This window comes from Coenobita brevimanus, chromosome 57, assembly GCF_032717465.1.
Source record: "Coenobita brevimanus isolate Jiangsu-jjx chromosome 57, ASM3271746v2, whole genome shotgun sequence".
NCBI lineage: Eukaryota > Metazoa > Arthropoda > Malacostraca > Decapoda > Coenobitidae > Coenobita > Coenobita brevimanus.
The window spans coordinates 17,346,875-17,360,268 of record NC_137010.1 but is presented as its reverse complement, the minus strand read 5'-3'; the positions used below and the strand labels follow the sequence as shown (position 1 = coordinate 17,360,268).

The window sequence follows — 13,394 nt, the reverse complement described above, 5'->3', positions numbered from 1 at the left end:
CCTGCCAATATTAACTACAATTCTTTCCTTACTGTCTCATTACAAACAATCCCTTGGTTATGTAACGGTTCTGTTCTAGAAGGCCTTGCAAGTTGAAGTTTTCATAAACTGCACTTAGTTCAATATGTATGCATAATAAACAAACATACTATACACATCATCATTATCATGATCTTTCCCCCACCCCACCTGACACCTATCGATGGGGTAAGGTATACTCCTAGCTGTGATAATATATGTGCTGTACACAATGCACTAATAAAAGATAATCGACAGCTGCTGCAATGATAAAAATAAACACAGTAATCAATACACTACCACATCTTTCGGAAAGAATGAATTTCAAGAAGTTGACAACTGTGTAATTCAGGAAGTGTTTGTATAATTCTAGCACTACAAGTGGATGTGTAGTGCATCCCTGAGTGTGAGGCCTGGGGGGGCTAGGTTTACAATGAAAGAGTTGAGGGGTAGGTTGGAACTGGAGTGCATTGGTGATGTGATGAGAAGAGGTAGACTGAGATGGTTTGGGCATGTGGAGAGGATGGGGGATGATAATTGGGTGCAGAAATGAGAAGAGTTAATGTTAAGGGTAGGTTTAGGGTTGCAAACGACAGACCAAAAAAGACCTGGGACGAGGTCAAAGAGTGTGGCCTCAGGGATAAAGGACTGAATAGGGAAGCTGCCAGAGATCAAGCAGCACAGAGAGCCACGATTAGGTGACCAAGGCCGATGCATGCAAGCATGTTGGAGCCTTCAAAAATGAACAAACAATGACTTTTAATAAAATTTCTCTCCTGATTTAAATCTATCTTTCTTGTAATCTGTGAGTTATGTACAGTGGGCTTGCTGCTACATGTTTGTCATTTGCACTATTCACCTTACATGCAGTAACCCCAGGTGATGCACATTTAGTGTATACAAAGAAAATTTTTGCAGTTTACAAGGCTAAACAGGCCATGATCAACATTCAAAATACTGTACCCAGGCAGTAGCACAGCAGTCATGGAATGCTCACGTCATGACCTGGGCACATGTACAGTACACACTGTTACTGGCGTCCTTCCCCATTCCCCACCCTTCCCTTCCCAGTTACACACCACTGGAGCCAGAATTCCGTGGGCTTGAATGATGAGTAATGGAAGGGTGACCCATTCAATTAGGCAAACTTAGGCTGTCTGGACACGGCTGATCCTTACCCTTCCCTTAGGGTTGGAAAGGAAGTCCAGATGATGATGACAGATTTTTAATAACAACATATAAGTGATCCTGCTGTGGCAATGTTTAAAAGTACAGTATAGTTATATACCAGTAATACTAAACATGGAATGAATTAATGATGGAATATACTGACACCTCCCTGCTGCCACTTTCTGATCACCAACGTGTGTGGTTGTATCTCTGCCTCTCGTACATTTTAGTTATCATGCATTATCTTCCTTTGTTTTGTCTCTGGTCACCAAGTAGAATTATTTTCATTATAAGCTGGGCTCATACCCTCTTAAAAAGTCATCATCCACTATGTTACGGTGAGGATCATTTGTCCTGGTTTGTGTCCGATGACACATACACATTTTGCTGTAAAAGAATGAACAAACAGAATGCATATAGCTGGGACCTATACAACTGTTCACCGAATGCCTTTATTACATTCATTTTCAAAGTTATAATAACTGTAAATAATGCAATGTGTGATATATAATGCTGCTTTTTCATGTGTTGTGTTTGGCATGGGCTAGATCAAGACCAAGTTGTAATTTCTAACAGAAAGGATACCCATGATGCACACGGCTGGTACCTACACAACCATTCACTCATTTTAATGTCTTGTTGCCTGTAAATAATATGCAATATGTGACACTGCTCTCCACATGTTGTTTTGACATGGGCAAGATCAGGACTGGGTCATAAAAGAAAGGATAAACAGAATGCACAAATATGGTATCCGCACTATTACTGTATTCACTCGTCTCTTCATACCTCTCCTTATTCCACTCATTTTTAATGTTACTGTATATAATCTGTGATTTGCAACACTGTTCTACATGTGTTGCTTTGGTGGGGCTAGGCAGGACTGAACGTTACTACCTCCATCCTTGTGGCTGCTTCCTTAACTACATGAACACCTGACGATACATGCCATTAATGGCGCAATTCACATTATATTTTTACCTTTTCTTTACTGAATTAATTCTGAATGGTGAAATTCTTACATAACCAGGAACACCATATGAGTGTAATTTGAACAAGTTCCTAACTTTTATAATCATAAATATGAATCATCCCAAAGGAGTAATGATAACTCAGATCCCCCTCCTCCTAATGCAACTCATTATCTGATACACTCTTAAGATGAGTTTAAATTCCACTGTCATTACAGTACCATTATTCTTGTACAATCAGCATTTAACATACTTAATGATGATCAGTGAATATATACGAATGTGTCTGGTGGTGGTACAGCTTTCAATAGGGCCAGAATAGGGATTCTGTGAAAATAAAATACTATATCTTCCCCCCTCCATTAGCCATAATTGGTCTTATGGTGCCATTTTTTATATCATTGTTCATGCAGCTTGTCTACCCCCGCAATTAAACACATAAACGGTAAGCCCACTGTATCTCCTCTCAGTTAAAGTAGACACTATTATTCTCTTATCTCTTATACACTTCATATAATCTTCAACTCCTTCACTAAAATTATTTTTATTTTAGTCCTGCTACAGCCAGATGACGTTATTCAGGTTTGGTAAGACCTATTGCAAAGAGGTTAGAAACAATCTCCAGCAACCTATCAGTATGATGGCATCTTGTTTTATTTTATCCACACTAAGACTGAACCAGTCTATCCAGCTAAACCTAATTAGTCAGGGAATGTTTTTTTTGTTCTCTTCCCATCATCCAACTACAGCATTTTATTCAACCGACGACAGACTTGCAAACTGGAGGAGGTAGGTACAGGCTTAATAAACCCGTTCAATATGAGTGGCCTTTATTAAGGTGGATAGAATGCTCTGGAACCAGCAAAATTAAACTAAAATGGATGTCATCCATATTCAGATGGTTAAAAGGGACCTCTCATAGAGAAAAGGTTAAGTACCATGATACTATAGTGTGTAATTTGTCAACTATCACCTTCCTGCTGTCTAGTACTGTGCCTGGTATTAACTGCTTCACTCCCATAATATATTTTATATTTTAATCAGGTAATAACCAGACAATATGAATCAAATAAAGAAGAGTTTCAGTAGACAAGGGATATAACCCCTTTCTTGCAAAAAATCTCCCCTCAGCTGAATAAAATCATTTAGAGTTGGGGAAAAATAAAAGTTCTCAAAACAAAAGGGTTAATGTTATACATCAAACCCTCAATCATCCACACAGAACAGTCCCTGATATTTTGGACTGGATGGATTCTGAGTAATCATACAGAACCATTTTCGTTCTTCTGCAGTGAAAGACTAGAGGTATGGCCCATTTTTGTTGACCACTGGTGGTAATCCTGTTATTATGCCCTTCCCTCTGCCTGGGCCCTATCCACCCCATTCATAATTATGGAAACAAGGTTAGGATGATGATGATGATAACTCTACCTGACCATTAATCACTTAAATACAGTGACCTCTTTATTTTCTCTTTCAGACTTCCCCTCCCCAGAAAATTTTATTCAGCTTAAAAGAAGCAATCATATTAAAAATTTAAATTCAACCCCTTTATTATGAAAGTTTTCTTTTAAGTTCAATATATAATATCATCTGCAGCTAATATGTGGAAATTTAAATGTCATTACACCAAAAAGTTAAATGTCTCCTGGTGTCAGGAACTGAGACTACTACCCACATATTCCCAGTGTACTGTAAAAGGCTACTATGATGGGTGTAAGTACAGAAAGGGAGAACTTACATTTTCTTTAGATCACTATAACACAGACTAACACACACATTATACTGTAATTACAGTGCTTTAAGTCTTCAGTTATAATGTGATTATTATTATTATCATCATTATTATTATTATTATTACATACTGTAGTAAATTAAATTTACAACAAACAAACAAAAGATATTTAAATTAAAAAATGACATATACACAGGGCTCTTCATAATACAGTGGAATAGCAAAATTTCTACACAAATATTCAATTAAGAAGGTTTATCACTTTAAAACACTAAAGTTACCACAAACATTGATGACCCAACACTGGTAACATGTCCAGTACTTTTATGGTATATACTGATCTACAAGGTAAACCTGTATGTGAGGGTGACAGTGAGGGTGAAGATGATGTGAAGTGGGATGGCTGTGATGCCACTGAGCCATCCTGTATGCTGCTACTGCTGCTGACAGTCTGGGCTCAGCTCCAGCTCCAGTGGTTGTTTTTGTTCCTGGTATTAAGAGAAAGTCCACCATCATCATCATCATCATCATCTCGCCACGCACCAAGACACCCTTCCAACAGTGGATGGCAGTGAAAAACTCACCTCCTAGCTACTTGCTTTTTTCGCTTTTTGTTACCAAACACTTCTTTCCTCCTCCTTTCACTCCAACATACTATCCCACTCTTTTCTTGCAATCCACACTCTTTCCCATTTCCAACAGCATTCCTAATTTCACTTTCTAATAAGTTCCTTGGGCACTCAATCAACATGCATGCTTTTAACATACCTACATCATATCCATATATCCTGTATTTTATTACTGTTGCTGTTGTTGCTTTACCTAAGTCTGCCAGGCCAGGCAGACCTGCTGACAATAGGTACGCAACTGCTTTTGTGGGGCCAACCTACTGGTATGGTAAAATATGTACCATTCACAGTGCAAGGAACCAACACCCATGTATGGTAGGAAGCATCTCACTAGGGTTGGACCAGTCCTTCTCCATGGCACAATACATCAAAATACTGTATAAGGAGGTTTGGCTACTGGGTGGACACCACAGCTGCTTAGCTCCACCCATGATATAACAACACCACCATGTGTAGGCTCCTTGCCAGTGCCTGTACTATGCTGTATTTCCTGGAAGATATAAGATGTGACTAAAAATGGAAAGAGCAGGAAGCTAAAAATTCTTCCTCTCTGTTTTGGCTTACAATGTGGCACCCCACTGCAAACACTTAAGGTATAAGCAGCCTCATACAAACCTGGAGCTGTATATATTTCCTCTTTAACAGAGCACGGTAGGATCCAGAAAAGAGAATTCTGGTAACACAACTATCAATAGCAAGCAAAGTGAAATGGGCTACATAATCATTAACGTATCATTTACACTCTCAAAATCCTGGCTCCAGTGGTAAAATTATGCAATACAGCCACCTGGAACCCATGCCACTCCTTGCCTAAACACATACAAATATGTGGAACATAGCTAGAACAACTTCCTCCTGACCTGGGCTACATGACTTGTCAGGACACTTTGCGTGTGTGTATAAGGCATATGTATGTATATATATATATATATATATATATACTGTTTACATATGCATATACATCTCATCTCATTAGCCATTTGAGTGTCCACTGCAGGACTGGCCTATCCTGACCGAAATCGGGACGATACAGCCAATGTATCTCTACCAAGTGGCTTAGGCTGTCTGGTAGAGATTGTATGTAGGGTGAGAAGTGCTTGTAAGTGTAATTGTAGTTGGCGTGGCTTTGGATGTGTGTGTGTTGTCTGTGAACCAAGTGTAATCAGCCTGCGCAAGCCGACTGGGTGCAAGCATACTTTATAGTACATGACACTGGTTCAACCACAGCACCTCTTGTGTCCGCCAATGCAGTACGTGGCCTGAAGAACGCTCCCAAAGTTTATTACCCTGGCAGGGCGCGAACCCTCGTTCTTCAGTGTACAAACACGCACACTTTACCACTGTACCACAGAGGCTCCATACATATACAGTATATATAATGAAAAAAGGGTGCTTATATTACATCAATGCAAAACGGTGTATACATATTTCGTGCAGCTTGTGAGTGGTAAACGTGGGGAATCCCCAAAAGCCAGCTTCATTTCGCTGGAAACTCATCCACGGCCTTGGAATTGGGTAGAAAAGTTATGCAAGGCTGGCCTGTTATTGTGATACACAAAGACAGACAGGTGTAAACAATATACCATCCTTACACACAACAAACTCTCAACCCCTCCACATACCTCACTATGACACTACATGGACTGTTTCAGTGTGTCAGCAACATATCCACTTCACAGATAAATATTGATTAAAACAGGTAGACAGACAGATAAACAGCTTTATAAGCAGACAGGCGTAAGGAGAGAAACAACGAGAAGGCCACAATACTGTATGTCACTATGCACAAACCTCCAACCCCCATCCCTCCCAGATTTATTGTGAATAAACAGATACTACTATATACCTCAATGAACATATACACAAACTTTAATAAACAGAATGATAAATATAGTGAGAAAGGAAGAAGAATATTAACTACTGCTGACATATGCAACCCCACAACCTTTGTACCTACCTCACTTGGATACCACAACAGCTTATTTCAATGTCTCATTCAATTTGTTCAAAATACAATTAAACATAAAGAAACTGACAGATACACAAATGGGTTGACAGAAAGTTACATAGATATAAGGGGAAGGATAACAACTCATTTCAGTACATTCTGCTCCAAAACCCCTGTTCCTAATTTGCTGGGACACCTCATCAGTAAATATAAATGGACAAATAATCATATAAAAACAAAGAGATACACAGAAAGAAGAAGATTATGCACTCCTGTCAAGGTAACATACCCCATAACTTCCACACTTACCTCACTGGGACACTATAGCGGGTCGTTTCAGTGTCTCCTTCAACAAGTCTGGGTTGCTGACTGGCAGGAGGCATCGGAAGTCATGACACACATATGCAAGCGTCTCATCTTCACTCTTAGGCTGATACTTGGTGAGGGAAGGGTGTCTCGCCTCCAAGAACTTCGAGGTTGTGGACTCCCCAGCAAGAAGGAGGACACGGCAAGGCAGGTTTTCACGGTGGATGACTTGTAACATGCTGCCCAAGGATTCTGATTCTTGCTTTCCAGCCAGGATGATCTGGAATGTAGTAAATCATTCACCTTAATCCCATTTTGTAAATTATGTCATCAGGATCCAAAAACAAGAAAAATTAAAAAAAAAATAAACAAACAACCATAACTACCATCCAGCAAAAATGGCCCACACCTTCATTCACTCATCATTCAAGCATTCAAATCCTTAGTTGTTGTTGTTGCTAAGTAACCCATCAACCACAGGCAAGCAACTGCCCTTGCAGGGCTGCCCCGTGCAGTGAACGCATGTGCCCTCAGAAGAGTATAAATGTTTGGTTCCCGGACAGATGCCTCATTTGTGTTTCTCCACCCTGCAAACAGAAGCATAATAGCAGGCTCTACATCACTTCATTGTTTGACTACAAAGTTACCACCCTGTGTTGTAAATGTCTTCCTGGATTACATGCAACCATTAGGCTTGTCACTCATTGTAGAGCCACCTGAAGTGGAAAGGGAAATAACAAAGATGGATGGGATAAAGAGGATGAGAGGAGGGAAAGCTGAAAAACTGGGGTAATGGTGAAGGAAGATGTAGGCAGCAATACATAAAGTGAACAATTAAAATTCTTCGTACTTCTCATATGTGAAAATGGTAGCAGAAGACTCATTCCTACCTCATAATGAAGGCTCATCAAATTCCATGAAACACAATAATTTCCATGACATTGTAATAAACAAGTTGTGGAAGTGATGTAGTTGTCAGGTGTGTGGTAGGGTAGAAAATGTCTTAGACCTGCCCTGCTCACCTGTGTTGGGGGCTTATGGTACAAGAGAAGGGAGGCTGCCATTTCAGGCAGTGCAATGGGGATCTTAGTCAAACGCTCAGAGAAGAGGCGGAAGATTGACTCAGCCTTCTCCGTCCAGTCTGCTCGAGCCAGCAAAGCTGACAGCCGAACCAAGTTGCCAGCCGAGACACTATTGGCTGAGGGTTCAGCACCATCCTGATCTGGGGATGGCAGGAAGATTTATGAAGAGAATGAAAGAAATATAGTCTTTGGTGCATTATTCTGCATTACAGATACAACAATTGAGAGTGTGAGCATGAGAGGTGTAGGAGCTAACAAAACTTGGGAACTGACAACCAACTGAGCTGGCTGAATCTATTTTTCGTGGGGCTGTGTGATGAGGGTTTGGGACCCCTTTTGGACTCAACAGTCATTGAACTGACTTTGTCAGATAGGTGAGTGTGAAGCTATATGTGGAATGTTTTTTGACCTATTAGGTGGATCCTGGATTCCAGGGGTTTGAAAGGTGAGTGAATGAGAATGTCTCACTCAATTGGGCAAACTTTGGTCAGTATCTCATTTCATCTTTTTCTTTTCTTTTTTTCCTGGCTCTCTGGACCCCACATTACCCCATCTTGGAGGGAAAGTGGAGGTCTGAATAATGTTGAAGATCTATCCATCCATCCATCATCCAATCCTATGTTGCCCCATAAGGAGCAGAGGAGCCCAGGGTTAGGTAAGTTGGTCCTGACATTTGAGATGAGACTGACCAGCCTCACTTATCACTGAGTGGCATTAAATGAGCAATAAAACCCAACCATCCCTTGGACATAAACCTACACAGGCTCAATCTGACTGGAGCACCTTAATTACCCACTAAACCACCAGGTGCCATAATTTCGTTATATGGTTGCCACCCAGTATGGTAAATGGTGTCCTGGTGTACAGGAAACCATCTGGCTTGTCACTCAGTGTAGTCACCCACAGGCTGAAGGAAGGGGAAAGAATGAAGGAAAGAAAGACAGAAGAGGGAGTGTAAAGTCACCCGTAGGCAGATGGAAGTGGAAAGAATGAAGGAAAGAAAGACAGAAGAGGAAGAAAGGATGAGAGGAAAGGGCAGACACTCAAAGCAGCACTACATCGAGTAAGTGGATGGTGAGCGTTCCCACCTACCAGCAATGATGATGATGATGATAATTAACTAACCCACTATGTACTGAAGGCAGTAGAAAGATTTATGAATGGAATGATTTAAATACAGTAGGGTGTCTTATTCTGCATTACAGTGTATAGCAACAGCTTACCCTCTCGTGGTCTGGAAGTGGCAAAAAAATTTATGGGTGAAATGAAGGAGAGAGTGAGTAGCCTCAGGTTGTACTGCAAGTGGGAAAATATTTGCACAAAATCAGAATAATGCTGGAAATAAAAAACAACACCAATTAACAAAACTTGTTTTAGTTACCACTCTCTAGAACTATAATGCAGGTAAATGCAATATTTGCAATGCACTGAACAAAAAAAAAAAGAAAAAAGTTTTCTTTGTACCATCACTTGGACGTGATGGTCCAAACAGATCCAGAGGCACCATCAAAATAATATTAAACATGCTCACAGACACATAAAACAAATAATCCTGTTAGAATACAGCAAGAAATAACTAGAATGGAAAATCATGTTCTTAAATCATACCGAATGGAGAAAAAGTGATGGGATATTTCATTAAACTAGCAAGTCTTTTGGCGGTTCATCTGGCAGGTGTCAGGAGAGCTTCTCTCACTTTACTGTCAGTAATTACTCCCTACTCTGCAACAGATGAGAACACACAGGTGTCCTTTCCCCTTGACTTACTACTGAACTTGTCTTCATTTACAACAGTCTTCCTCTTCACTGGATAACTTGGCTCTGACTTTTCTTTTGCCTGCCTCACTGTTACTTTTCTATCTTTTTCATTTTTTTCTCTCTCTCAGTTCACTGATGACACATTCACATCTGTCAAGGCAGACGATTTAACTCACTTTCTTCCCTTCCCCCTGTAGATTTTATTCAGGTGTTTTGGTGCTCTACATTCCCCATGTTTGTGAATCATGATTTAATAAATAGGTAATCACGGACCTTTCTACTGCTAAACAAAGAAAAAAAAAAGTTAGTATGGGTTAGTAAAAGATGTAATGATGTTCGGGGTAGGCTGCGAAATAATGCTGATTTAATGTGTGCGATGTGAGGAAAACATTTAGAGACTGAGAGGCATAAATGAACTGACCTTGCTGGAGAGTCTCTTGAGTGTGGAGTTTTGTTATTTGGGGAACATGTTATGTGCTGGAAATGGGGCTGGAGCAACTCTGTGGCTAGAGTAAGGAGTGGTTGTTAGAAGTTCAGGGAGCTGTTACCTCCCCTAATACTGAGTGGTCTCTCCTTCCATGCAGAGAGATCCTTGTATGCAGATTGTGTTAGGTGTACAATGTTGGGCAGTAGAGGAAGAGGATATTCATAGGCTCAAATGTACTGAAATGAAAATGATTAGATGAATGTATGTAGTGCACTCCTTAAATGTAAGGCTGGGGAGGGGAGATGTGATTCTGACCAAAAAGTTGAGAGGAAGGATGGAATGTGAATATATTGGTGCTGTGATGAGAAGGGCTACATTGAGATGGTTTGGATATGTTAAGAAGAAGGAAGGTGACAATTGGGTTGGGAAGGTAAGGGGTGTGAACATCAAAGGTAGGCTTGTGAAAGGCTGACCAAAGAAGACCTGGGACGAGGTCAGAGTGTGCCACCTCAAGGACAAATCACCGAATAGGAAGGCTGCTAGAGATTAAGCTGTGTGGAAAGCCACCATTAGGTGACCAAGGCCAATGCATGGAAGCATGTTGGAACCTTTATAAATGATACGACAATGATGATACAACAATGGGTGCAATCTACCAAACACTCATAAATAGCCATGTATGGGCTACATCTTGTATGCAGGATATTGTTTATCAAGGCTGCAACATGTTGGCAAGCGTTGGCCTTGGTCATTTAATGGCGGCTCTCCATGCTGCCCAATCTATGGTAGCCTCCCTAGTCAGTCCCTTACTCATAAAGCCTACTCTATGACCTCATCCCGGGCCTTTTTGGTCTGCCTCTCGCAACCCAAATGCCGATGTTCAAACTTCTCATTTTCCGCACCCAATTGTCATCCTCCATCCTCAACACATACCCAAACCATCTCAATCAACCCTTCCTCATCACAACACCAATACACTCCAGTTACATCCTTCCTTTCAACTCTTCAAATGTAAACCTAGACCCCTGGGCCTTGCATTCAAGGACACACTACACATTTACCTAATCCTTTTCGTTTCTGTATATTTGAGCCAATGAATATCCTCTTTCTTTGCTGACCAGGTCTCACTATCATTTGACATTACACTCATAACACATGCCACACACAAAGATCCCTTAGCATGGAGGGGGAGGTAACAGTTCCCTGAATTTCTTCCAGCCACTCCTTACTTTACCCCATCTTCAGCACATAACATGTCCCTCAAATAACAAAACTCTTCCACACAAGAAACTCATCAACAGGATCAACCCCTTTGCACCAGAGAATCTCTACATGCTCTCTCCAACACATTGCACACATGAAATCAATATTACCTATTGGCCTACCTCTGGTACCACTACACATCTTATTCACCCACTTATCACAAATACTACACAAGATGGAGTTACTTCCCACACCCTTGTGGCAAACTGCACACGGCCACTCTAACTCCACTTCGACAGGACTGTCACCAGCCCTAGATATCATCACTTTTGTTATATCTACATTTACTCTCAAACCCTTGTGCCCCATTCCATCTCTCCACTTCCAAAATCTTTCCTCCATCTCCCTTACATTTCTCTGCAATCATCATCAAGATATCTGCATACAGCGTCTCCCCTGGGAGTCCATTTCTGAAGTCATGTGAGAGAGCTTTAAGAAAGTGTATGAACAGTAAAAACAAGAAGGAGACACATGCCTAGGATAATGGAGAATATAATCAACATGTTGGTCAAGGGTTTCAGACAACCGACCAATTACGAAATCGCTGTCCTCCAGCAAATCAATGTTACTGGCATACAATGAACACTGTAAAAAGTATTTCCTTAAACTTCATGGATTTTTCAGTTAACAGAATTCTAAGTCACTAGCTCTGCTACATACAATTGTAAGTGATGAAAACTTATTATGGGGATATTTTTCATTTAGATCACTCGATGTAGTGCTGCTCTCGAGCGTCTGCCCTTTCCTCTCCATCCTTCCTTCCTTCTATTCTCTTCTGTCTTTCTTTCCTTCATTTTTTCCTTGTCCTTCTGCCTACGGGTGACTTTACACTCCCTCTTCTGTCTTTCTTTCCTTCATTCTTTCCACTTCCTTCAGCCTGTGGGTGACTCTACACTGAGTGACAAACCAAATGGTTTCCTGTGCACCAGGAAACCATTTACTATGCTGGGTGGTAACCATATAACCAAATTTTGGCGCCTGGTGGTGTAGTGGGTAATTATTGTGCTCCAATCGGATTGAGCCGGTGAAGGATTATATCCAAGGGATGGTTGGGGTTGATTGCTCATGTAATGCCACTCCAAGATGAGTGGGGCTTGTCACTCTCATCTTAAATGTCGGGACCAACTGCCTAGCCCCGGGCTCCTATGCTCCTCAAGGGGCATTGTAGGATTGGATGATGGATGGATGGATGAATATATTAATAGGAATTGTGGATAATTTCTATTTTCACATTGAACAAATTCATAAGACGTTGAATAACAAGATTTTGTACTGGGAGTGTTTGCTCTTACTCATACGCAAATATATAAAAAAAAAATGCATTCCGGATTTTCTTTGTATTACAGTATATATAAATAAACCCCCCCCACGCTTATTTTTTTTGTCATACACACCATGTAATGAAGAGCAACAGCCATAACCTTTTAATGGTTTCTTATGGGACTCCTTACTCCTCACTGGATGCACACGTTACTTCAATGAGCTAGAATGCTCGCTTTGGTCTGAACTCGAGTCACTGCTTTGAATTCAAGGATATACGAAATACCCGCTGGTGAAGTTGCCATGATATCACAACTGGGTATAGATTCTCTTTTGAACATTACTATTACTTATATCATTACATACTTTAATGATAGCCATAACTTACTGTAGCATAAGCATTTTCCTATCTAATAATATTTGGTCAATAAATAACACCTTGTAACATATTTAAAAAAGAAATGTCTTCATTTCTTCTCCTTGGTCAGCACCAACCAATCACAGTCCTCCTCACTCAGATTGAAGGGGCTGTGTGATCATTCATAAATCTACTTGTATGTACTACTAGCAGATGCCAGATATCTACATACATCGGATTATATGGATGCACTTTCTGCTTCAGCAACTGTACATAGCCATAACCACTCTAACCACCCACTCCTCAGTCCCAAGCTTTCCCATAGCCCACTTCACCACCTCCCTACCAACTCTGTCAAGGGCCTTCTCCAAATCAACAAAAGCAAAATACAATCCTTTTTTCTTTCCTCTATATTTTTCCAGAAGTTGTTGGGCAATGCGTATGGCATTACTGGTCCCTCTGGCTGGCA

The 13,394-nt window shown here is 40.7% G+C and overlaps 1 protein-coding gene across 1 annotated transcript in view; it reads right to left on the bottom strand.

Annotated features, from left to right (window-relative positions):
* Positions 1-6,781: 6,781 nt before the first annotated feature.
* Positions 6,782-13,394, bottom strand: part of LOC145402294 (spermatogenesis-associated protein 20) — a 52,524-nt gene continuing 45,911 nt past the window's right edge. The window contains exons 12-13 of the mRNA XM_080274428.1: positions 7,800-7,999; positions 6,782-7,057 (exon numbers count right to left, since the gene is read on the bottom strand). Of these exons, the coding sequence (XP_080130554.1) occupies positions 6,782-7,057; positions 7,800-7,999 (476 nt within the window). The remainder of the gene's footprint in view (positions 7,058-7,799; positions 8,000-13,394) is intronic.